The 27,375-nt window shown below is 41.4% G+C and overlaps 2 protein-coding genes across 6 annotated transcripts in view; one reads left to right on the top strand and one right to left on the bottom strand.

Moving 5' to 3' along the window:
• jade2 (jade family PHD finger 2) overlaps positions 1 to 27,375 on the top strand; it is a 156,931-nt gene that overhangs the window by 68,302 nt on the left and 61,254 nt on the right. For all 5 annotated transcript variants that reach the window (XM_035624728.2, XM_047330483.1, XM_047330485.1 and 2 more), the window contains 4 exons: positions 11,746 to 11,891; positions 15,003 to 15,214; positions 18,385 to 18,552; positions 25,688 to 25,804. In XM_035624728.2, coding sequence (XP_035480621.1) covers positions 11,746 to 11,891; positions 15,003 to 15,214; positions 18,385 to 18,552; positions 25,688 to 25,804 — 643 coding nt within the window. The remainder of the gene's footprint in view (positions 1 to 11,745; positions 11,892 to 15,002; positions 15,215 to 18,384; positions 18,553 to 25,687; positions 25,805 to 27,375) is intronic.
• On the bottom strand, positions 19,116 to 27,041 carry LOC118300378. The gene is made up of 2 exons (XM_047330486.1): positions 26,988 to 27,041; positions 19,116 to 20,424 (listed from the first exon to the last, which is right to left on the bottom strand). Exon 2 carries the CDS (start codon positions 20,356 to 20,358, stop codon positions 19,438 to 19,440), a length of 921 nt encoding a protein of 306 aa, XP_047186442.1. The 5' UTR covers positions 20,359 to 20,424; positions 26,988 to 27,041; the 3' UTR covers positions 19,116 to 19,437.

Here is a 27,375-nt window from a genome sequence, read left to right as displayed (position 1 = left end):
ACATTCAGATTAAGTAATGTGTTCTTTATTTTCCTGGAACTGCCCGCAGCCCTCTTAAAGGGACAGTCCACTGCAGAATGGCAGCTCTTGTACTTTCACACACCTGTTGGCAGTGGGAAGTCGCTTCTAATTCACATGGCCAACCATACACATGCATTCTCTCATCCAAGTTTCTTATACTATTCAAGCAAAAGGGTTCTTCTTCCCAAAACAGGCACAGAGTGATAATCTAATTTCTCTTGAGCTGCTTGTGCAGTAACCGAGCGCTCAGCGGCTTCTTCTCCCTGCCAATTGACAGGCTGAAAAAAACCAAAAACCTGTTGTTTCTTCTTCCAGCAGTGTTGAATTTAAATTTTGCTGCAAGTTTTGTGTTTGAAATGTGATTATCTTTTGGCCGGATCACTCGCTTCAGTGACTTTGGAAATGAACGTGGGTTTTATGTCCAAACAAATCTTGCAGAGTTTCTTTTTTTCCCTTTTTTTTTTACCATGAATACTGCGTTGGAGAAAACTTCTGATGCTGCAAATTCAAGGATTAACATGATGTGTTTGGTCGGGAAACGCCGAACCGAAGAACTGTGCACAACGTATTTGTTTCAGCTGCAGAAAATAGGGAGGGGCAGAGATTTTGGAAGGTTACTGGTTAGAGTTACAGTCGACTGCTCTGTTTTTGGATCTGGTTTTAGGATGATAAAATAGTCTTGCTCAAGCCTTTTAACATTCTTCTTTCTCCAGTTTGTTAACAAAGAACAACAGACAATACATGAACAATGAGGTAGCAAGCTTTTCATTTTTTGGCTTCGTAAAGGTATAAATTATACATGTTGCTCTCTGATGAGTTTGACAAAGTGAAACCTGGCGAATGACTGGTTTATATGCTCTGTGCTGGTATCTGTACCAGCCACAAGAGGATCATCACTCTGTTACCTGTCCGGTCACAAGACCAACTCAGTCTCTGAGTGGTCTTGTCTTGTCAGTGCTTTGAAATTATTAGCTTGATAGTGATTATTCCAGACCGTCAGTATTTGGCAGTAAGAAGGTTTCACCTTTCATTCTAATGTGTCAGGTTCATATTCAATCAACTTAATCTACTGCTCCTCATCTTATTTTTCAGATTGTAGCTGCATGCTGTAAAAACAAATTAAGATTTGTAGTTTGCTCTCAGCTCTTAAAAAATGTGAAAGAGAGTGATTTTAACATGATAGTCAACCCCAACCTTAGTGCAGGTGGATGGCGTTGAGTAGGGCTATGCAGAAGAAAGGGCAGAGGAAAAGTTGGAGAGCAAGCTGGGGTAGTTGAAGTGGAGGTGTGCCACAAAACATGAAAAGACTAAAGGGATCTATTTGTTGCCCCCCATCTGCATTTGCTTCTACTTTATATCCCCTCTTTATCAGTCTCCTGTCCCGTGTTCCTCTCTGGCTCCCAACTAACTGGGTGAAAAATATGAATGAACCCTGCTGCAGGCACAAACACACTCCCCATCCCTCTTTCTTTCCTTCTCTCACTCTCTCCACTGCCCCCTGCATATCTTTTCCTCATTTTGTTATGGGCCTCGTCTCAATATTTAACATTGTTTGCACATTTCTGAGGACAGGATGGAAATGAAGGAGCTGGGGGACGGTGGGTAGATTTTTCTCTTTTTTACGGTTTGTTGAGGAACTGTGGGAGTTTGGAGGTGTTGGCAAACATGATTACACACAGAGTTGTGTGTGTATGTGTGTTTGTGTGTACCCTTGTATAGTTTTGCCAGCGTCTATTAATGAGTGCGTTGTTTTGTGTTTGATTTTGCATGTGTATTTGCACTCTTAAGAACATAAGATTTGAGTGTGTGTGTGTGTGTGTGTGTGTGTGCGTGTGCGTGTGTGTGTGCGCGCCTCTCAGTATCTCTTTGTGCAGCATCTGTGGGCACATGTAGTGTGTGTGTGTGTGCGCGCGTGTGAGGTAGCCTGCAGTGCTTTAGAGTAGTGGTGTTAATAAGTCTGAGTCATATCCATGACAACGGGTAGTCTGTGTTGGCATCTGAACCACAGAACAAAATGGCAGTTCACTGTAGAACAGAGAGGGACACTGACTTCCTGTGCACAGTAAATCTCTGAAAAACGCACCACACTTATGTCCATGAGTTATTGGGATGAGACTTGAATCCCCTTCAACTTTGACCCACAAGTTCAACGACACGGGCTCAAATAGTCGGTGCTTTGCACCAATTTTGTTCTAGACATCACTCATCTTCTTTACAAATACGAATCTTTTCTGCTCATGTCACAAACATGAATTTCTCAGGTCATTTTTTTCATAGTCTTTCAGAAATATATACCCAATCGCCGCCTTTAATGGTGTGTTGGGTCCAAACACGGCACAGATTTTTGAGATTCTCCCAATTTAGCTGATGTCCGCGTCCAAAAACCGCAAACCCCAAACGTGAAGCGAAATTTTCACGTGGTGAGATTACTGCACATACAGAGTCAATGCAAAGGTGCGAATTTCCCCTTCTTGCGCTGGGCGAGTTAAAATATTTGAACTCCAGTTAAAGAATTGCGTGACGCGATGTTGCGAATGCGATTGAGCATGAGAGAAAGAGAAGAGACGAATATTCGCACTAATGTTGTTACGGCCAAACATGCTCGAGTCAGTACCAGGCCGCACAGTTCAGCAGGGTTGTACTTTGTCTCCTGAATAGTCATGGGTGTGTTCTGGGTGTAACATTTAACACTAAACCAGTGTCATCTTCCATTCCCTTTAAAAGTCGGGTGCAGATAAGTAGTAAAAGGGAAAGGGGGTTTCACTCGCTCCACGTACAAGCAGACCGTTTGTGTGTGTAACAAGCAGAATGTATGTGCATTGTGCATTTGCCTTTAATTACACAACACTATCTTGATCAGTCGCAACATTTATCAACACAGCCACGGGCAAAAGTGAATTTGCTATTTCCGCGATAGGATGCCAACCTGGTTGTCTCCAGGCCCCATGCGATCTTCTGTGGATAAGCGGTTTATCTAATGGATGGGTGGATTAAAATGAACAGTCAAAAATTACTTGTGACCGACCATTTTCTGTAAAAAAAACACACGATAGAGAATAGGATTGCACAGTTTTACATATCTATTTTCATTGTGTTCTTCTTAAAGCAGTCCTAACACAGACATAGACTTAACAGTGATGACAGATTTGACATTTCTGGTTGTGATGAGCAGATATTTTTAAATCTGTACAAAAAACGACAGAGAGAGAGAGAGAGAGAGAGAGAGAGAGAGAGAGAGAGAGAGAGGTGAACAGAAAGCAGAGATGATAATGAAGTCACATTTTTCATTCATGAGTTCCTACTCAAAATGGTAATTCACTGGATTCTCATTTTTTAGAAATGTTCTCTACATATTTGGTGGTCAGCGCTCATTACAGTGGTGTTTCCACCACTGTACCTCCCAGAGTTCAACTGTCAGTCAAACAGTGTGGGCATCTGTGTAACATCCTCTCCTTGGTTTTCAGAGTAGTTCTTTCTTACTATTCCGTTTTTTATTCTCTTTTAATCCAGCAAGCAAACGTCAATGTTTTTTTGCTGGAAGAAAACTTCTGGAAAAACACTTCTGCTGATGCTTGTTGCTAGTGTTTAATTCAATGTGATCATCTGTTCAGATTTCATAACGCTTGTGTCAGCGTCTGTGAGGTCTTAAAGGAGGTAACAGCTTTAAAACGCATGAAAAAAAAATGCAGCAAGATAATCAAAGATAAGGGTGATTTTTTTACGTGGTTTAAGTGTGTGTGTGTGTGTGTGTGTGTGTGTGTGTGTGTGTGTGTGTGTGTGTGTGTGTGTGTGTGTGTGTGTGTGTGTGTGTGTGTGTGTGTGTGTGTGTGTGTGTGTGTGTGTGTGTGTGTGTGTGTGTGTGTGTGTGTGTGTGTGACTCCTGTTGATTACGGTAAAAGCAACACGGGTGAGTCAGCTCTGAAAGGTCACTGTGCAAATGATGTTTGTGTGTTTGAGGAGATGATTGATTTGGTTGACATGAATATGACATGAAGATGACTCACTCCTCCCGACTATCACTGCACAACAGAGAGTGTGTGTATGTGTGTGTGTGTGTGTGTGTGTGTGTGTGTGTGTGTGTGTGTGTGAGAGATATTGTTACATTATTTATTCGTTATATAAATATAACAAAGATGACTCTCTATGCTAAGGGGTTTTTCCATATAAATTTGACATGAAGATGACTCACTTCTCCAAAGCATCAATGTAATAATCCACCTCTGTATGTGTGTGTGTGCGTGTGTGTGTGTGTGTGTGTTTATTAACATCTCTGTGGTAGAGTCAGTCCTCTTCCTTCTTGTTAAACCTGTATATGTTTGTATGTGTCAGTACTGAAGACATTAAATAAGTTAACAAGTCTCAAATGCTGCCGTGGCATTTTCACGCCTTTCCTATTTTTTTATGAAATTGTTTGTTTCAACGGATCAAAATGCGCAATATAATACGATTATTTATTAGCTAATATACAGTCATGAGTTAGGAAATAGGCTAGTGCTGAATTTCCTCAACAGCACACAGCTGTATTGTTCTCACTGTGTGCTACCTGCTCACCACCAAACTGCACACACAGACACGTGACTACCTGGTGAACATAGTGGAGCATCTATCAGCTAAAAAGACACGTTTTTTTTATCTAGGGGTTATATGAATCGGCAACTGCTTTCTGACATTTTCACGGTTTAGTTTCACCACACAGCTTGTTTCTCCTGCCCCACAAAAGGCCCAAAAAGCAAGTAATGCCGAATTCAATTGTCAAATAGTTCCGTTTATTTTGCCACTATAGCAAGCGAAATATTGTCGAGCATCATTGGAAATGTAAATCCCGGTTTTGCAAACTCACACGGAGACATCCTTCAGGACCACACTCTCTGGGGCGGGTGACCCCGTGCCCTGTTTTGTTGCTGGCTTGTTTCCCCTGCTCCTGTCTGCATGCTGATAGGGGAGCATGTTTAAGAGTAGGGGGGTTTTGTGCGGGTCGACCAAGGATAAGGGGCTTTTTGGCACAACTCACTTAGTCTGTCACACACACACACACACACACACTGAGTCTGGTGTGAAAACTATGAGAAGAAAGGGAGGGATTACAGGGAAGAAAAGGGACTAGTCCATTTTCTCAGCCGTACTGTGACAGTGAGGTATTTCAAGAATGAGAGATTATTTCAAACACACAGACCACAGTATGTACGAGACGGTCCCCTGCCCAAAAAAAGCAATCAACGAATCTACTGGTTGGATACTGTGATTGTGCTGATATTTGCTTGTAGTTTTTACTTTGACTTTTGATCAAATTCATAGATATTGTGTTGAATTTTAGGAACTTTTTAAAGTATCGAATTCAAAGGAAGTTAAAATCAAATCAAAGAATCATCTTCATACTACAATAACATAAAATGAAATGTACAGTTTGCCATGCAGTCCCTTCTACTTTACTGTTAGAATATATCATACATCAACACTTGACCGATTAGACGGGTTGTCTCTACTTTTCCCAATTTTACAGATGTTCCTATAAATATATTGTTAAAACTGTTGGTTCACTCATTAAACGTGTTTTTTTCTGCCGTGTGGTTTGGCACCACTGAATCTCAGTGAGCCTCACATCGTGCCACCAAAAAATGAAATCCTTTCTCTCAAATTTTTTTCTCATGATGAAGCACTTTAAGATACCCCTGCACCTGCCAGCGCTGCAGTTTCATTTAAAGCTCAAATTATTAACAGGTCCGTCTATTTGAGGTGTTGAAGGCTTCTGCTGGAAACTGCGGACTTCGTCAGCTCGGGTGACAGCTGCAACCGGCAAATGAAATCATTGGTAGCTAATTAAGAGTATTTCTGTGAGGTGGTGAAAAAAAAAAAAAAAAAGTGAAACTCTTGTTAGGGTTGTGTGCTTTCAGACAGGCAGATGGCAAATAGCAATGTAGTCACGGAGTGCAAATGAAGGATAAGTGGCAGATTGTGAACATTGGTGGGAATCATGAAAAAAATTTTGAGCATATGGTATCATACTGCATTGCTCATTTTCTGTCTCCTTGATTAATTTCCCACGTTCTTTTATTTCTCCTTTACTGCATTAATCCCTCATCTCTTGTTTTTTTTTCTCATCCCAACTCATTTGTATGTATTTTTCTCTCTTTACCTGCCAGGTGTCCCTTCCCTTCAGTGTTTTCCTTTGTCTTTTTCACTTCTTATTTGTTTCCAGCCTCATTTTGAAGGACTCGCTGCTCTGTCAGTTTTTGATGTCTGTTTAAATGAGACGCGTCCTGTGTGGGCAGAGAGTCAGACTGAGAGCTGAGATCAGCCGCTGTCACTCTGCCCACACTGGAAATGTCTTATGTAAACACCCACTTCATCCCTCCTTTAGAAGAGATTATTATTGCCCTTCTATGTAAAGCAGGAAAGTGAAATTTACACATTGGGGGAAGCATATGGGAGTGAGAAGAGGAAAAGAGTTTTTCAAACCGACTTTCGTTTTTTCCTTGTCTCTGAGCCTTTTTTAAAAAAATTTTTTTTAATCAAGCTGTATATCTTTCTCTGTTTAGATTAAATGTCTTTAGTAGGGTCTTTATTTAACTTTGTGATCATTGTGTTAGCTTCAGTTTGTGGTGCTGTTGAATTATTCTGTGTTATCTAATATTTAGTTAACCCTTGCTGAAAAAATATTACAAACACCTCTCAGTATAATCTGCAATCTGATTGCTTCATAGCTGTGGTATATTGAGCGTATACCACGGCGCTGACGTTGGATCAGTTTGCACAGGTCCGTATCCCTCCGCCACTCAGGAAGTAATGACGTGAGTAGCGCTATGGAGTAGCGACGGAGTGAAGTTGACGAAACTTACGAGAGCTCAAAGCACACGGCCAGCTTTTCCTTTTTTTGTAGTTGTAGACTGATGCATATTTTTGGGGATGGATGTCCATACCAACATTGGGGTGTTCCGATACCAAATAAAATAAATAAAATCTGTAGCCATTGTAAGAATGACACTGACACACACACACACACACACACACACACACACACACACACACACACGCACACACTCCAATCTAATAAATCACTTGTCCTCAGTGACCCAAGCTCATATAACACACTTTTACAGTAGTGTTACGCCACACGATACACTTAACAGTTCCCACTCGTCTTGCTCCCCAGAGGCACATCCAGTGGAGGTTACCAAAGACAATTCCTGCTCCGGGCCTCAGAGCCGGAGCAGGAATTGAGTCTTGGGGGTGTTTGGTTTTTCGCTGAATCCGATCCCCCACAGTTTGTAGTTTCCTCCTCATAAATATTTCACAGGACAGTAAGATCAAAGCAAACTTGGCTGTCGTATTGTTATGAATCGAAGGAGGGAACATCTAAATCCCCCCAATGCTCCTCTTCTCATTAGGGCTCCTTCATTGTAAACACAAGCGATTTCCAAGGTTTCCTTACTATTATTATTTTTTTTAAATATATATACTCAAAAATTGTGAAATCTCTCCACAATGAAGATTTGATTAACTCTTTCCCAATATATTTCTGAGGTCATTTTAAGGACATTGTTTGGATTTCTCTGCTTGAATTATTGAATAGCTGGTCCATTCAGGAACATTCAGTCTCTGGCATGTGTGACATTTAAAGTTTAGAGAACTGGCGAGTAGTGCTGAAATGATGAAAATATTTGTCATGCAAATATTTTACTCCATACTTTAATCTAGGTTTTCTATGAATTGAGCTTAACCCCATGAAAGAAGTTTCGATTGTCGTCAGTGTTGACAGATGACTCTGCCCTTTGTGTCTGTCTTTGTTGTCATGATAAAGCGCCTGGACAACGGGAGACCTTTGGCACATGGTTTTGTTTACCTACATTATGTAAGATCAGTGTGTGTGTGTGTGTGTGTGTGTGTGTGTGTGTTTGTAAGATACGTGATACTGACCATACAGGAAAGAACACATTGTCCCCTGACCCCCACTGACTCTCATCCTGCTGGATGGGATGACATTGACATTATTATGACATTATTACGTCTCCTTTACCTCCGACAACCGAGCAGCAGGCTCCGCTCAGACGTCACCACACACACACACACACACACACACACACACACACACACACACACACACACACACACACACACACACATACTAGTGTGGGAGAGACAACACCTGGACATCTGAATAGCAGAGGGAAATGAAGCACCACATTTCTAGCAGCTGCTTTGTGTTTCCACAGGTTTTCAGTTTTGGTACAGGTGCCACTTTGTTCCGTGTGAAAAGGTTGTCTGCGTCCCTGTTTTTGCTTTTTGTGATCTTGTGTTTGACCTCGTTTCCATCTCCACGTTGCTAAGGCGATCACAGCTCAAGGCCAAACAAACACCATTAGAGTTATACAACTAAATGTTATAAGGTTCATATTAGAATAAACAAAGCTAAAGATATCTTAAAATCCAACAGCGCTCTGATGACTGTATCTCAGCAATTTATACTACTGACTGGACAGGACTGTGTAATCAGTTTGTGCTCGGTTGTAGTCTATATTTATCTTTGTCTACAAATCGTATTAAAAGACCAGCAACGCAAACAAGACTTTTTTTAAAGATCAAATTTCATATTTGCGTTGTGTTTTTAAAGAGTTATGTCTTCAGTAGGAACCAATGTGCCTGAGGCTGAGTGCAACAGAAGAGGACAGAGATGGATTTACTCACACACACAAAAAAAAGGGATTTGTTGAGAAAAGCGAATACTATAGAATGTCACCAGCCCTATTCTTTCATAATGCAACAACAACACCCACGGATGTAATTAGACACTTAAGTTGCTCTTAACATTACATAACAAAAACAACAACCAGCCCAATGGCTCATGTATGACACCTATTCTTTGTGTGTGTGTGTGCGTGTGTGTGTGTGTGTGTGTGTGTGTGTGTGTCTTGTGCTTCTTTGTCTTTCTCATTTCTCCCCTTCCAGCTGACTGACCAGGCCTGTTTGTCCAGTATCAGATATCAGCCTGATACCAGACCGAAACAGTTTCAGATTTCGGCCTCGTTGTCGTCACAGACACATTGTATAATTTTTACATTTGTTAATGATCACGCACATTTGTATCAATTGATTCTGTACAGACGGTCTGAATAGGCTGTTTGCAGCCAGATATTGATCAGCTTTTTGGTCTTTATTAGACTAATGGATGCAGTATCAGCAGTGAAAATGCTATTGATCACTGATGCACATATTACCAAGATGATGACACTAAATGATCTGGACATGCAGGGGAAAGCCGCGGAGGACATTGTCCAGAATGTGTGCACACGTGCAGGACGTCGTCGTCTTCAGGACGTTGACGTGACATTTGCACTCTTGCCCTGTCAGCCAAACATCTAGGAAAGTAAAATTAGAAACAATAGATGAAGTAGAAGTGGTTTGGACGAGGAAAGGAGAACATGACAAAATTGAGAGCGTGAAAGAAGAACACAAAGAAGGAAAGAGATCACATCCTCAAATTGTCAAACAATTCTTTTAACTTTCTTTTCTTTTTAGCGACAGGGATAATTATGACTTCTTTATGACTTCCGTACAGACAAGTAGACGTTTCAATGTGTATAATTAGACAACATTAGTCAACGTCTCTATTTTGTACTCGCAAAACTCCCACACTGATTCAGCTTTTATTTTTTCCAGCAGAAACACAAATACAAGTACTTATGATTATCTTATTTAGTGTCCTAATAAGAATTGTTACAAGTGTTAATTCATTCACATGTAACTGTGCTGGCTAACTTGTGTAAAATGTCACTCTAGAGAAGATCATTGAATCAAATTGCGGCAGCTTTTGTGACGATGACGGCGGTTGTGGTGATGATAATGGGGAAGATAATGATAATGAGGAGGAGGAGGAGGAGGAGGATGATCACACTGCTCCTCGATGTGAGAGCGATGGCAGTGACTGAGGGTGATGGTAATAGCTGAGCCGGTATGATAATGAGGCGTTGAAGACGTGGAGCGAAGCGGCGAGCTAAAGGTTGCTTTGTTTTGTTGTTGTGATCACTGATGCACTTCACCTTTTCACACAAAGGTCACGGCCATACCAGGCAAGTGTGTGAATAACAGGTGTGTGTGTTTGTGTGCGTGCGTGTGGGATCTGTCCAATATATCAGTTCCTCTGATTACTCTGCGTGGTGTCTCCCTGCGTGTCTATTAGCTATTAGTGTATTCAAATGTTTTATGCAAGCCATTGTGTGTGTGTGTGTGTGTGTGTGTGTGTGTTTGAGTCCTTATTGGCTCCCAGTGGGTTGAGCACAGTTCCTGACCCCATTTCCTTTAGTTGTTGATAGAGAGACATTCAGGCTCGAGGCTCCAGAGACCAGACACAGCCTGGAGGAACTTCCTGTCACTGCTGCCTACAACCACTTGATTTGTCATTGTTTCAATTTTTTTTTTTTTCTCCTCTCGGCATCTATCAAAGTCTGATTCGGTCTTTCTGGACCGTGAGGTCAGGACCTAACTGTTAGTGAGAGCCCCAGACATACTGTAAGAAGGACGCCCCAGTACTTGCCGTTGTCATGAGCAGTGCACGCACAGCTTTTGAAAATAAGACCATAGTTGTGTGCATAAGAGTTTTGGAGACAGAGCTTTCATGAACTCTTAAAGAGTGCTGACTTCCAAGTGAATAAATTACCACTGTAAACACTGGAACAAGGGTCAATAATAACGGTTAGTTTTGTTAACATTTGAACATCATTTATCTGACTCCCTGGAGAGAGAATAACAGAGTGAGATGGAGTGAAGAGATGGTACTCGTGTAGGTCAGAGGAGAAAATTTAAAACAAAATCAAACTCTAACTCTATTTTGGTAAAACAATTATAGAATTATGTCTTTTGACAGTGGGAGGAAGCTGGAATACCTGGAGAAAACCCAATTCTTGTTGTGAGGTGACGGTGCCAACCACTGACTGCACTACTGTGCCTTCCTGTTATTATATTATATTATGTTATTATATTATAATACAACTATACAAACCCTTTGCTATGATGGTGGTCTCATACAAAGGGTCCAACATATTATATAGTATTTATTTTATAGTTTTATTTGTTTGATATCTGAGCCTCAAGGACAGAAGAGAGGAGGAGGCAGAGGAAAGATAAAACTGTTCAAATCCAAACCTTCTGTTATCACTTCAGTGCTCGATGCTGCTGTAACTGATATGAAAATGCAGTAACCCATTCGAGGCTGCGCTGTATTGGCACAAGTGGACGTGCGTATACAGGAGTGCTGTGATTTTCCCAGCACTCACAGCACTCCTAACTACACGTTTTCACTCGACTGAATTTGTCAAACGAGTTGGAACGAGAAAAGGCAATTTCTGGAGAAACTGCGGTGTGAATGCTGGCAGCTCAAAGGCTGACGCTGAACTGGATCGCTGGCTCGTATTAGGACAAGTGGGAAATGGGTAGTTAATGTGTAGTTACTAGAACGATCGCGAAAAAGTTGAATGTTTCGGAAAGTGTGAAAAGGTTTGATACAAGCCGGAGTGTCCCAATCGAGCTGAACGTGTTGATGTTTGAAGTATGGGTTGAAAAATGTGGAAGGAGAAGAGGGCCAAAGAAACATTCTGGAACATTTTGTAGAATAACATGTAACATTCACACCAATTATAACCTGACAAGTTGAAGGCGTTAAAATAAGATTTGCTCTTGTGTTTCCAGATCGCATCTATTAACTCTCTGTATGGACCTTTGTGTTTACTCCAGGTTGCCGCAGGAGTCGGCGAGCGGCGACACACTGGAGAGAGAGGGCGGCACGCGGCCCCCTCCCACCAAGCTCTACAGCTGCTACGACCTGGATGATCTGGACGTGGCTTGGCTGGAGCTGGTCAACCAGGAGTTCAAACAGATGGGTGAGTGCAAAGGATTTGCTAATAAACACCCAGAAGAGAAATCTCATCACTACATATAAGGCCACAATCAAATCTGAGCTGTCTGTGGTTGATCGTGACCACTGCGTGCATCACGTTGTTGAACAAGCTCTGTGACATTGTGTTTTGACTTGGCCACTACTTGACCTGCCAGAGCTAAAGGACACAAACATACTTCACACTGTTCTGTGTGAAATTCATATCTTTGGGAAGGGCTGAAACTAAATTGTTTTTTTGTTTTTTTGTTTTTTGATGAATCCTTTTACAATAAATGTGTCTTTAAGCAGTCTAAAAACAATGGGGTTATGGGATTTACAGTTGTATAAGATAAAATAAAAAAACAGCAAAATCCTATATTTCAGAGACCAGCAGTGACAGAAACATGGATGATAGAGAGAGGAGACATATTCTATCTGTTAGAATACTGACTTTAAGATTGAAAAATTAGGTTGGTAAAAAATACTTATTATAACGATTAGTCCATTTATATAAAAAGCTAATTGAGACTATGTATTATTTTGCAAATGGTCTTATACTTTTAGCTTGTGTCTCCTTGTGTTTCCACGTCTGCACTCACATTCCTAAACCCTTCATTTGAAATGCATATTTTGTAACAGCACATCCTCTTTTCCTTTCCCTCCTTATTTCATCCTCTCCTCATTCATCATTACTGGCTTTCTCCATCTTCTCTGTTCCTGTTCCCCTCCTGTCGCTCTCTCTCTCCTCTGCATTTGGTTTGCTGCATCCTCTTATTTTTGCCACGGTGACAACTGCCGACCCCGAGCATCTCTCCCATCTCCTCCATTTTATTCAATATATGATCGGCTCCTTTCAGATAAAACGTAGTAATTGTGTTTATAGATCCCCGCTGGGGTTTCAGGCCCTATTTCTGGGACACACACACACACACATACACACACACACACACACACGCACACACACACACACACACACACACACACACACACACACGCACACACACAGACATTAGCTCTTGCCGGAGGAGAACGGTTGTTTCTCATAACCTTTAGTGCTAGACCAAACAAACAGACTGGTTCTGCTGGGGGAAACTTTGGGGGTCTGGACTCATGATGGGATGATTCAGCATTTTCTGTCTCTGTTGTCCTAATGTGTGTGCGTGCGTGTATTCAGAGTGTGTACTTCGATTATCTAGACACTTTTTCCCAGCTAGGTTTTCAAGGTGGGAATCAATTGATTTTCAGATAGTCACCGAATTTGTTTTGTTGGAAAATAGGCACAATACCCTGATCAGGCCTGATGCCATTAAAATGTATTCTGTTTAAACTGGTTAAATAAAAACAGAAAAAAGTGGACAATGTGCAGAATACAAACAACAAAACAACAGTAAAGAAAAACATGTTTGTCCTCCTGTGTGTGTGTCAATGCACTCTTGTAGGATGCTGTATTACCTTGAGACAAGCGGATAAGTGCAGTCTTGTGCACGGACACACACACACACACACACACACACACACACACTGTTACACTTGTATCTGCATGTGCACACAGCTGTCACACGTACAAACGTGGAAACAAACACAGAAGATGAATATACAGTAAATGCACTGAAAGTACACACAGTACACAGTGCAGGAACTACACAAACACGCACACACACACACACACACACACGTCATCTGTGAATAATGCTGTTGCTTCCCTGCCTCCTGTGTGTGTTCAGTTCGTGATGTAAATGTCACAGCAGGTTAATATCTAACCCTACTTCCCTTTTCTCTGCTGTTTCAAAGGCTGCTTCTGAATCAAAAACAACTAACGTGACATGGTTTGTTCCTTTTAGCTCTTTATTCATAACAACAGAGAAAAAATATTTTTTTTACTTTTTATTTAAGGCTGGTAAGGGATTGAGTTGCATAATTGGAGAAAGGCAGTCAGGATGCTCACTTCACTCAAAAACATCCTAAGTAGGGGATGAATCCATCGAACAAATCAATAAATAATAATCAACGGCAGAATCCAGGACAGCAGAAGTTTCTTCATTGCTGTGTGAAGGATTCAGGCGTGGAGATGAAAGGCAGCATGACATAAAAATGTAAAATATTCTAACAAGTATCATCACGAGGAATCCACTTACTTGACTCTCCAGGCTGTAATTTGCTTCTTTTACAGCCAACATTCATGTTACAATCTCCAAGTAACATCATTTAAATTAACTTTATTCTAGTTTTTGAACACTTATCCATTTTCACACTAGATTTAAAGCGGTACTGTTGCCAATGTTGAATAATCACTGTGATCTCATTGCATGTAATGAGATAATGATATGCCACATCTGTTTGCCACCATCCTGGAAACCCCGACTGTTTACTTTCCTTCAATTCCCTTTAATTTTTCACGAGTACGAAATCTTGCGTTTGCCAGTTAATTCAGTTTCCATCAACTATTAACCAGCCTCAGAGCAAAGGCATTACTTTGAGATGCAAATGGGGCAAACACACTGGCACGGTGATGGTATAACAGAAAATGTATATCTTTTCTTTTTTTTTACTTTTGATTTCAAATGGACTTTTAGTGATGGAGAACATGAAGCACGTCTCTTCCTCAACAGCAGTTTCACATAGACCCACATCATTTTCGCCACATTTCCTCCTGAACAGGCTCAACAGAAACATAAGTTGACCTTGTGAGGTGTGAATGTTAAAGAAAGAGTGTGTTTTGGCCAAAAATAACTGGAGTTTGGTAAATGTACTCACTCAGTTTGAGTTACCTATTAGCAGCTACCAATTACTGTTATTCGTACCAACATTAACTCAAAGAAACCCAAGTGTTGACGCTGCAGCTTTATTTTTAAAACCTTTGTACAGGCTCAGTATTTTCTCAGATATACGTCCCTCCTCTAAGTGATTATGTCTCTAATTCCGCTTTCAGCACGTTTTGAATGTTGTCAACGGTGGAAGTGCATTAAGACACTCCCTTCTCCTCTCTAGAAGAAAAACAGAAAAAGCCCCAGAGTTCGCAGCCTCACCAGGGTTGATTGGTTTCACTCTTCGCGTTGAGTCTGAGAGACTAAACAAAAGACTAATCGGGTTTTACTTTCTGTCTACTTGCCACCAGCCTTACCCGAGCTGGATGAGCTGACGATGGAGTGTGTCCTGGTCGAGCTGGAGAGTGTGTGCGAGGAGAAGATGCAACAGGCCATCGAGATGGAGGAAGGCCTCGGCATCGAGTACGACGAGGACGTGGTGTGCGACGTCTGCCGGTCGCCGGAGGGAGAGGACGGCAACGAGATGGTCTTCTGCGACAAGTGCAACGTCTGTGTTCATCAGGTCAGGAGCGAAGTTATTAATTTGTTCCTGCTGTATACTCTGTTTGAGCATAGGTCTGCGTCTGCATGCTTGAGGAGGGAAAGCTTAGTGTTAAAACGTAAAGGAAAAAAGACAATTTCTGGGTCAAAACCAAGGTTCAGCTCTTTTCTTCAGAGCTGCCTTATATGTTCTGATATTCCCGACGGCCAACTTCACTTTTCATTAGCGAACAGTGCTTGTGACAACCTGAGGCTTGCGGGGCTCTGCTGTGTTTATTACACAGTGACTGAGTGTTAATTATTCTCTCTGTCCCGTCGGCACTAACACACCTTCAGTGTCATCAGACACCAGATGGAACCAGACTGAATCTCACGTTTTGTATCTCGCCGAAGATTTCACCAACAAAAATCCTGCTCAGTTCATGTTTTACCACATATTGTCTATTGTTTAAAGTCTTAAAGTTATCAATAAATAGTTGTGTTTTAGATCTATATGCATTCTTTCTCTATTAAATATGAATGAAAGAGGAATTATTTAGAGCATCTCCCCAGCACCAAACTCATCTCATGCGTCCTGGTTTAAGAACGTTTATTCTGTTGTCTAGCTCTTTAGTCCACCAGTTATTGACTTTATTGAAACAGTTTGGATCTATTTATCCGTCAACACACTGAACAAGTTTTATTTTTTGTGACATAACTTTATGTATAAATCATGTTGAGGCAAGGGTTAGGGTTAAGTGCCACTTTCACACAGGACCACGTATTTCTGTAGACAATTTTAGAGAAATTAAGACACATTCGGGGCGAGAATGCAGAATTTCAATGTAAAATCACAAATCAAAAACTAAAGATTTGTATATTTTTGTAAGCTACTGTGCTGAAAAAAAAACACATTCAAAAGATGCTGAACAAAAACAATGAATGAATTCAAAAATTAACCCAAGTGTGCTACAAGTGAGGAGCGCACAGAGCGCTTGCACATTGAAAATGTGTCTGTGAGCCTAAAATATTTAAATATATTTCTTCCATATTTTGAAACCTATATGGTTGAAACCACCTTGCAGTCTCCTCCTCCTTCACTGACGCTTCACTTCTGTCCATGATTCGTCACTGCAGCCACCGTCTCTGGCCTCTTCACGAGGCACAAATCACGTTACCTCTTCCTGCCGCTGACGTGTGTGTGTGTGTGTGTGTGTGTGTGTGTGTGTCCGTCCTCAATGCTCATTCTAGTAGAACATAACTGTAAAGCAGCACCAGTGGTCTAAAGCACAAGGTTTGTTCAGTGTTTGTTCCAGTCTTAGAGAGAGAACCCACACCCACCGCTCTCTCTTTCCTCCCTAGTAAGACGGTCTCCATAACCTTCAACAGGTAAAAAATAAAAAACAGGCCTTCCCCACTGAAGCGCTTTGTTTGATCGATACGATCCTTTGATCAATAAAATGCTTTTGATGGCGTTTAATGAACACAGAATGATTTGATGATTTATTAAGTGCTCCTGTCACTATGACACCAATCTGTAAGTGTGAAGAGTGTTTCGGTTTTTCCCTACCTTTTATTATTTGTTTCGTATTCCGATAGCTAATCGTGTGTTTCTGGCTCTTCAGCTGTATAACATGTCGTATCTTTCCCTCTGTGGAATAGTGTTTGTGTTATTGCATACAAGGAGCATTTAGAATGACTTCAGACAGTTTAGGAGTAAATCATATGTGACAATAATGGATGTTGTCATTGGTGAGAGGAGAATTGGGTTGAGTGCTGATGATGCAATAATAACCTCCTGTGTGCTTGGGGAACAAAAATTGGGCAAGGGAAAACGGATTTCTCTCTGTGTGTGTGTGTGTGTGTGTGTGTGTGTGTGTGTGTGTGTGTGTGTGTGTGTGTGTGTGTGTGTGTGTGTGTGTGTGTGTGTGTGTGTGTGTGTGTGTGTGTGTGTGTGTGTGTGTGTGTGTGTGTGTGTGTGTGTGTGTGTGTGTGCGCGAGCTCGGACTAACCACTTTTATAGAGCTGTAAGATGAGGGAACATGAAACAAGTAGGAATGATTTTTTTACATGTGTCACTTTGGAATTTATGAATTTGCCTTCTTATGGGACATGAAGCAGCAGACTGCAGTTACGTCTTTTTAAGTTTTGGCTGGGAAGCGGCCACCATTGAAAATAAAAATAAATGAAAAAGTAATGGGATTCTGACATAAAAACAAGATGATGGGGTGAAGCCTTGTGGCCTCGCCTGTTTAAAGCCATTGTTCTCTCTGTCTGACTCCTGTCATACTACTTAAGTATCTTCCAAAAAGAAATCAATCTATTTTACACATCATATTTAAAAAATGAAAAATATATAAAAAGTTATTTTGTTTTGAAACAGCATGATTTTGACAAGATCATACCTGTGATTTTTGAACGTTCTAGTAAACATTGAATTTAGTATATATTTTTCGGAAACTACTATCATTTTATACATTTTCTAGGTGTGTGTGACTTTTCTCCAGGCAGCTCAAAACATTTTCTTTACACAACTAGACTTGGTGAAAGTTATGTAGTCGGCAGCAGGAGCAGTTGGTTTTTGTGGTTGTGGAAACATTCTTGGCACCAAATGGAGTGTGATGATGTGATGCATGTTGTTCCTTACACAGTGTTACTGCTTCTTAAAAATGGATTTAACTTCCTGATGGTGTGACTTGTGAATACATGGCACAGAATCTGACTATCGAATCTCAGAAGCTGGATCTTCATTGAAGTCTTTGACAAAAAAAAATTAAGACAAATTAAAAAGGGATAAATATTGGCTGTATTGGATCTTAGTAAATGTCTAATTGCTGCAAGTTTATTTTCATAGTGCAAATTAAATTACTGGCTTCCTGAAAGGAAAACTTGAAATAAGTTGTAATTACTCCTTATATGTTTGTTTTTTTTAAAGTGTACTTTATTTGATATGACAACTTTCCATCCTCTTACTGGGCAAACTATATTTAAAGAATGATTAGGGTTTTTGGAAAATAGACTTATTTGCTTTTTTGCCAAGCGTTCGATCAGAAGAGGACAGTAAATATGAATCAACAGTAAGCTTATCATAAAGATGTAGAAAAGGAGAAGACAACTAGTCTGACTGTCCAAACAAAATGTCTAAAGTGCAGTAATTAACAATGACTTGTCTTTCTGCCTCACATCTCACTGTCTGTCTTTTCCCTGTCACAGGCATGTTATGGGATCCTTAAGGTACCCCAGGGGAACTGGCTTTGTCGGACATGTGCTCTGGGTGTCCAGCCCAAATGCCTGCTCTGCCCCAAGAGAGGGGGGGCCCTGAAGCCCACCCGCAGTGGAACAAAGTGGGTCCACGTCAGCTGTGCCTTATGGATCCCAGAGGTGAGACTCATGGGAAAGACACAAGGAAATTTACAAAAAAATCCAGTCTTAACATCAGTAACACGAAATTCGCTTTACGTCTTTGCATTGACTTTGTATGTTATCTACTTGTGCAAATAAATTGCGTCGCGTCTGCTGTGAACGCACCATTACATGGTCATGGCGTTATCCCATGGGGCGCAGAGAAGTTGTGATGAGTTTTTTTTTTGTTTTTTTTGATTTTATCTTAACGTTGTATCCAAATTTAAACCAAAACATGATAAACCCAGAAAATAATTAGTAATTAAGACCATCAGTTGTAGTCCTGCAGTGCAGTAGGTCTATTGTAATATACATTTTAATACAGCATATAATTTTATTTCAGTTGTTTGCATACAAATCCTACATTTAGTTTGATGTCAGTTGTATTTATAGTTTAGTTAAAGGCTTTTACAGACTTTTAGTGTTTGATAATGGTATAAATTCCATATCCTGCAATGGAAATGTTTTTGTTTTGACCACCGGCTCTTAGACAATTGACTGTGCAAAATATGCAGGAATTTATAAACAGTACATACAAAATATAAAATATAATATTTTATTATATATATATACATATATATATATATATATATATACATATATATTTTTTAGTCAGTCCATCAATCAAAACAATACCTGAACCAAAGGCAAATAAACAATGATGAAGAAAAAAAAGATTAAAATACTAATAAAAGAAAGTAAAGATGCAATGACTACAATACAATTATTAACTTAATAATAGAAACTCAAATGCTAAAATGAAATAATGACAAAATAAAAATAAAAAAATGAAATAAAATGGAGAATGAAAATCCTCAAACAGTATGCAGTTTCCTTAAATCTGTTACAGGAGGTAAAGTCCGTTCAGGTGCTGCTGGAGGATGTGGGCTTTGCTGACTTCCGCTTCTGAGGTCTCCTCAAACCCAGAAAGTGGCGAGCTGTCTTCCAGACTGAAGCCTCTGTTGCAGTCTTTGCTGTCTCAGGCACCTCAGGATCAGGGAGAACACTGGAGAGGAACACCACCTGCTGGGAGGTCTCATTGTCCTGCTCATCCTCAGTCTTGTCCTCCTGCATTTCTCCACGCTGATCATTCAACACAGGGTCGGGTGGTTGAACACACGGCTGCCTTGCAGTGAGGATGTCAGCCTGGTATTTTTGGTTGTCCTCTCCGTAGGAGGCTCTGAGCTTCTCCAGCTCATCATGTAGAACCTTATTTTTGTCATTCTCCTCCTGGAGCTCAGTGGTCAGCTTCCTCTGGCTGGCTGCATAACACTGGCTTAAATCTAGGTAAGAAGCTCTGAGCTTATCCAGCTCCTCTTGGAGAACCTTGGACGTGTTCCTCTCCTCCTGGAGCTCAGTGTTGGATTTCTCCTGGCTGGTTGTCAGTGCCACCTGCAGCTCCTCATAAGATCTTTCTTCTTCTTGCATTTCATGTTGGTGGATCTTGTTGCTCACCAGAGTGGCAATCCTTGACGCGCTGAGGGTGTCTGCAGTGCTGTACTTCTGCAGCATCTCCAGCTCTTTCTTAGTTTCCTCTCCTCTGTTGATGAACATTTCCTGAAGCTGTTTTTGGTCAGCCAGCTGATGTTTGGTCTCTTCCAACTCTTGGTTAGGGTGGATTCGCCCGTCGTACTCTCTGTAATAATTCTCCCTCCCCATGGCCCAAATTGCGTTCAGCGCCCTAACTTCTTGAGGAGCCTGGTCCTCCATCCAGGGCTGCTGATTCCAAACTGGGACTTGCAAAGCAGTCATCATGTTTGGGGGCATGGATGTGAAATTCTCCATCTCAGTATAAAAGTTGAAACCTCGAGGTTGTCTCTGAACAGATGTCAGTGGTCTCTCTCTCTCTCTCTGCTGTGGTGTGTTGCTCTCTGCAGGGGTTGTAGAGCACTGAGGAGCTGCAGTCCTATTATATGCAGTGCCTGATGATGTCATGCTCAGGATCAAAGCCATCACAGCCACCCTGAACATTCCATTTCTTCTTCTTCAATAGTTTGTTTATATTCAAAATAAACAGGGTGACTCAGTGCAGCAAATTTTCAATCTAATCAGGGTTTAGGGTTAGGGTTTTTCACTTGCTCTAACAATTTCATTGAAAAAAAAAAAGAAAAATAATTACCCCCAAAATTGTTGTTGTTTTACCCTCTGAATTGACCTGAAACACTTTGAGGTGTTAAACACGCCTTGCTGAGGACCACTCACCACTTATTTTGACTTATGCTTCACTTTGGCTTTTCTCATACAAGGATTCATCCATTTCTGAGTACATTAAGCCTCACCGCACACACACGCACTCATACACAGTTTCAGGGGCAGTGGTTTTCTTTCCCACCATTTTCAAGACAGCGACGTGCTGTAACCCAGCCCTCACAATTCTCAAAAGACCTCACACAAAATCTTTTCCTAGATCTTTATGAGGCGTAAAAGGAGGAAGAAAATCCTAACTCACTGAAGATGTATCAGAAATACCGCAGCAGTGCACAGATCACTGAAATGGAAGATTTGGCAATGATTGCAGCCCTGTCGATGGGCGCTTACCCAGCTCGGTAAACATTCCGTAAGCACGTAAACATGAGTACAAATAAACTGTAGTGCTTTGTGCATTTAATGGATTCGTGCACTGCTCTTTTGAGGGTTAATGGGAAACATTTGTACTGTCTGAGTTAAAGAGTCAACAGAAAGACAGCATTGTATGAATTCTTGGCATTGGCATTTCCATGGTTTAAAAAGAAAGGCCCTGCCGAGAGGATTTGATGCTTCTACGTGACGTTATGATGCATTTTTACATTTCTTTGCCAGAAGGTAAAATTCATATTCTTTAAATTTTTCTTCATGACACAAAACAAGCTTCAAAAGACAACCTTAGTTCTTACCTTAACCTGTCCTTTTGAAGGTAGGGCGTCTCAAGTTTATCTTACAGCCTTCCAGTGGAATTGCTCTGTAAAAGGTTTCACTTCACGGGGCCCATAGGGAGGAGGGATAATTACAACCCAATAATTATTCAGGCGTATATACTGTCTCACATCTGAGTGTAAATATGAAACAACTGAGTTTACTGCAAAAGTGACCTTGATTTTAAGAGACAAAGTCGCACCTGTAAGGTTTTCTTTTTTTTCCCCCCACCAGGGTTTTGTTCTGTGTTTACAGGAACCTTCTGTGGCTTCTTCAGTCCAGACCTCACATTTAACCGTCTGTAGATAATGTAAATTGATTCAAGGGGAAACCTTTTCAAGCGTTTACTCAAGCAGCTGTTCATTTTTGTCTCGAGGTACGTTGATGATACCTTTCGCAAATGACTCTCGTCTGAAAGCTCTAAATGGTCACAAAGCAGCCATTTCGTTTCGGAGGCTCGGGGACGGATGTCGCGTCATGCCTTGCGCACCTTTAAATCGTTAAGGTCTGTCAGTCATGTGTCTTCAGCCCATTCAGCAACGTACTTCACCAGCAGATCTCTCAGTAATGGAGTGTCGTCTGGCACCTCGAACATTTTACTTCTAATTGCCTTCTGTCACCCTTGATTGAGCTAACTGTTTTTTGTTGCTCCATCCGCTTTTGTCTTCTCCTACAGTACCACCATAGAGGTAAAAAAAGATCATTGGCATGTCTGTGCTGTGTGTGCATTTGTGTGTCGGTGCGCGCATCCTCATATAGACTCAGATACGTGTGATCGCATGAGCTCAAAGATAGAAATAACAGATGTATGCACAATATCTTTTACCGAATATCATGGTAAAGGACATTTCCACTGTGTGTGTGGGTTCCATTCATAGAGTGCCAGAGTGTGTGTGTGTGTGTGTGTGTGTGTGTGTGCGCGTCTCTTCAAATGATACAGCCCCCCTGCAGTGCTGTGCGTGTAGCTTCCTTCTGCCCTCTTTAAATGCTTTTTCACAAGACATGCACACGCACACATGTTCAAAAACTATGGTCCCCCTTTCAAAATGCCTTTTCTTATTTACTCTGTACTAAACAAGACGGCAAGTCGCGGCCCCTGTGTGTGATTTTATATGTCATGCCTGTTTCAGGGGTCTGACTCGACTCTGTGGCTACATCCACATTACTTTTCGTTTTAAAACGCATAACCCCTGCTACATTTCCACCTGCCGTCCACTGCTCCGGAGTTTTCAATTGCTTAAAACTGAGAGGTTTGTGTTTGTATGGACAGGGATTGCTAAAGCAATCTCAAAGTGCTGATACTAACTGCACCAATATATGGAGAAAATTATAAATATATAATAAATATAATACAAAGTTTAGTATATATATTTATATCTGTTCTTTACTTCAGTAAGTCCATCAATCAAAACGATACCTGAACCAAATGCAAATAAACAAACAAAAAAATCAATGAAGCAATCGCTACAATAAAATTATAAAAGACTCAAGAAAAACAACCATCAAGTTCTGCACTAAGAGTTCATCCTGAGAGACTCAGTCTTCACGGGACCTCTTCTCTTTCTCAAGCTCATGCTGGAGTCTTCCAGCCCGCTGCCTTGCTTCTCCTCCCTGTAGGAGGCTCTGAGCTTCTCCAGTTCATCATGTAAAGCCTTATTTTTGTTGTTCTCCTGCTGGAGCTCAGTGGTCAGTTTCTCCTGTCTGGCTGCATAACACTGACTTAAATCTTTTTAGGAAGCTCTGAGCTTCTCCAGCTCTTCTTGGAGAACCTTGGACGTGTTCCTCTCCTCCTGGAGCTCAGTGTTGGATTTCTCCTGGCTGGTTGTCAGTGCCACCTGCAGCTTAATCGTTCCGAAAATCTTTCTTCTTCTTGCGTTTGATTTTGTTGCTCACCTGAGTGGCAATCCTTGAGGTGCTGAGGGTGTCTGCAGTGCTGTACTTCTGCCCCTCTTTTTGTTTCCTCTCCTCTGTTGATGAACATTTCCTGAAGCTGTTTTTGGTCAGCCAGCTGTTGTTTGGTCTCCTCCAACTCTTGGTTAGGGTGGATTCGCCCGTCATACTCTCTGTAATAATTCTCCCTCCCCATGGCCAAAATTTTCTAAATTGAAGTTATATATATATATATATATTGTTCTATTTGTATTTTTATTTATTTATAATACGTTAAGTTTTACTGTTCAGTGCATGGTGACTCATTTGTGATAATAAAAATTGTTTAATAACCTGTGATGTACTGGTTTAGACCCAAGCGCGAGACACACGTAGCTATGTTGGTAATCAGCTTTATTGGTCACAAACTGCCGGCGGGCAGACAACGCCGATGGAACTCTCCCGGTGGATGACACCAACCAGGACATCGTCAGTACACAGGAAAGCCTCGGAGTCGGGGGTCAGAAGGCAGAGGTCTTTACCGGGATCGAGGCGAGACGGGGGGTCGGGGGCCGCAGGCAGAGGTCTTTTCCGGGGGTTCAGGCGAAGCGGGGAAACCAGGGACAAAGGCAGGGTCGTAACCAGAGCTGAGGCGATACGGGGAAGTCGGGGGCAGAACCAGAGTCGATACCGGGAGATCCGTCCGTGGGTAATCGCTAGAAAGTCTGACATAGAGTACAAAGAACAATCTGGCGGTGAGTGAATGAGTGCGAGGAGGTTATATACGGATCTGATTGGTGATGCAGCTGCCAGGTGAGGTGCAGAGGTGGGCGTAGCTGATTGCTCATGCGGGACAGAGGGAAGGTGACGTGGGAACCTACTGGGCATGAAGGTGAGCTGACTGTGACATAACCACCTCTGAGGGATCATTGCAAAAAATGTGTTTATATAAATATATATAAGAATATCGGCCGATATATCGATATCGGAAATATTTTGCTCTGTAATATCGACATCGGTATCGGCCCCAAAGATCAGATATCGGTCGGGCTCCACCTACAGCCTTATTTTTTTCATCAAACCTTTAAGATAAAGTGACTCAGTGTTAGTTGTTCCGAAAATGTTGGGGAATGAGTGTGTACAAATCTCACACACAAAGAGGCAGAATTGTGTAATGGTCAGTCTCGGTGTGTGTGTGCATGCCCTGTTTGTGCTTCATGTGTGGTCATCATGGTCGAGAACAGTCCGATCAATTAACTACAGGATTCAAAAACTAAAAATCCTTTTGCCATCTAACAGTTCTTACATCAACTGTTAAAAAAGAAGCGAACATTGTACTTTCTATTGACACGTGTTCAATGGAGAGTGGTACCTCTCTTCATTGTGCCGTACTTAAGACATCAATAATAACAGAAAGGGCCGAGGCCATTCGCTTGTGCTCTGGATGAGAGGAGGAAAATGAAATCAAATGGAAAGACAAGTGGACTAAGAGAGGGAGGGCTTTAACCTGCGGAAATCAGTCGTCAGCTTGTTAATTCAAGTGTGAAGGACAAGGAATGAGAGGGCCTTGCCACAAATACAGTGTCAGGATAAGTGAATAAGAATGAGGTGGAGTGGTTTATGGAAAGAAGAAATAGGCAGTGGAGGAAGAGAGGGAGAGGTGGCACTTTGGTGATGAGTGCTCGCCACTCTATTCTGCATGGCTGGTCGGCACAGGTCAGTGACTTCTTGGTTGTATTTGGTGCAGCGAGGTTCGGAGCCAAAGTCGTCGTGAGCGGACTGCTCTGCTCAGAGAGAGTGAGTCACTTGCTGGGCTTCACAATGATGTCTTTGGAGCACATGTGTCCCCACTCTGCTTCCAATCACAGACTTGTTTTTCCAGAATCTTGGCTTTGAAATTGGAAGACTCTCAAGTACTAATCATCCACAAAAAGTTGATTATTATCTGTCAGTGGAAGGTTTGGTGGAAAGATGGATGGAAACTTGTGATGATTCAAAGTAGTAAATAAAAAGATGGGTAAAGCATGACCTCCGCCTGTTAGGCATCTCAACTAACAATGTGAATTTGATCAGTTTGGTTCACAACATGACCATTGCTGGGTTTCCAGGGAGATGTCTTCAAATGACTTGTTTTTTTTAGACCAACAGTCTAAAACTCTAAGATATCGAATAGGCAATGATGTAAAAAAGCAAAAAGCAGCTTATCCCCACATTTGAGAACTGGAATGAGAGAACACTGGACAATTTTTTTTGTTGATTAATTTTATGCTAGTCAAACAACTTAAACCCTTGATTGATGAATTGTGGTCTCTGTAACAGATATATGTGTGTCCTTGTCACATGTTCCCTGCAGGTGAGTATAGGCTGTCCAGAGAAGATGGAGCCCATTACCAAGGTGTCCCACATCCCTGCTAGCCGCTGGGCGCTGTCCTGCAGCCTGTGCCGAGAACACACAGGAACTTGCATACAGGTACGTACACACACACACACACACACAAACACACACACAAACACTGCATCTGCCTTCACTTACAACAAGTTATCAAGTGACCCCAGTGTCTTTGAATGAGCTGCTGCTTTCAAACTCCAGCTCAGATGTGATTTAAGAGTGGGAAGCTTCCCACCTGTGTTTGTTAACTTATCATTTCAGCAGTTCAAAATGAACTGTCAAATTTTTAATATTGTCATAAATTTATTTTCCGTTGATGAGGGATGTAATCACCAAATTATTTTTCTGTGCTCTGCCTTTCTCGACTTGTCCGTTCTGGGCTACTGTAGAAGATCATGGCATTGCAACACGGTGCCCCATAGAAGGTCACCCAGGTCGCCCCTGATTTCAGGTGATAGCATACTAAGAAAAGCAATAATTAAATTCATACTATAAATATATTCCTATAATTTCATACATATAACATCATTTAAATGCTAGAATTTTACTCTGACAGATGCCATCGACTATTAAGAGCCAAAAAGACACAGAGTTCATTTCATTCGTTTTTCGTTTCCCTCTTTTATGTCTTCTTTTATTCCAATCCACGAGCAATCTGAATGCACACTGTACATCACGGATGTGAATTTTTTTTAACTGTATGTGAAATTCAGTATTTAAGTTTAACTTTTAGAGTGGCATCATATTTCAAACCCACCTCATCCTTACACACAGAAAGATAGGATATGCATTCTGAAATAAAGCCTCACAGGCACACACACAAAAAAAATAGAACATATATTGTATAAACTCAGCACACAGGGGCACAAAATGTCTCTCAGCAACACAGATCATCGTAGTTCTTATCCTGTGTGTGGGTGGACCTTTCTCAAACGGGCACTTCCTTAATCTGCTGCTGAGTCCACTAACAAAATCCCTCAAGTTAACCCACTTTACAGTTATTAGCCTGAACACTATTCAGCCTCAAAAGTGCCTTCAAGGTGAACTGGATTCCCTAAATTCTTACATTCCATCTGTGTGTGTGTGTGTGTGTACATGTGTGGAATATATATCCTGTGCATGCATGCCTGATCTGTATTAATGTATGTACAGTACAAGTCTATCCAAATGCTTGTTTGTATAGCGGTGAAGGTATTTGTTGTCACAGGAATGATCCTGTGGATTCACAGTGAGTCCCTGAGCCGGACTGGCCCACAGGATGAGCATCTCTCTCTCTCTCTCTCTCTCTCTCTCTCTCTCTCTCTCTCTCTCTCTCTCTCTCTCTTTTCTGTCAATAGCTTGAGGCAGACAGCTGCAAAAAAACCAATCACTGCTCAGCTGCCACCTCAGTCAGAAGGTAGACATGTAGCGCTTCCTTTCACCCTGTGCAGCAGGAGGCCTGCGCAGGCCTTAATGTAGGGTCAAGCATGACCGTTATCTTGCTTGAAAAGTTTTGGCACCTTATAGTCCATGACAGAATAAAAAGCGTTCCGTTTTATTTATTTTTGGGCTTTCATTTAGGCCTACATTTTTTGAGCATGCAGTATTGTAACATTTATGACAACGTTTTAAACTGTCCGCTCTTTGTAGATCAGTTAGAAATGAAGGAGTAG

The sequence above is a fragment of the Scophthalmus maximus genome, chromosome 2 (genome assembly GCF_022379125.1).
Source record: "Scophthalmus maximus strain ysfricsl-2021 chromosome 2, ASM2237912v1, whole genome shotgun sequence".
Taxonomy (NCBI): domain Eukaryota; kingdom Metazoa; phylum Chordata; class Actinopteri; order Pleuronectiformes; family Scophthalmidae; genus Scophthalmus; species Scophthalmus maximus.
This window is presented reverse-complemented; position numbering and strand designations above follow the sequence as displayed.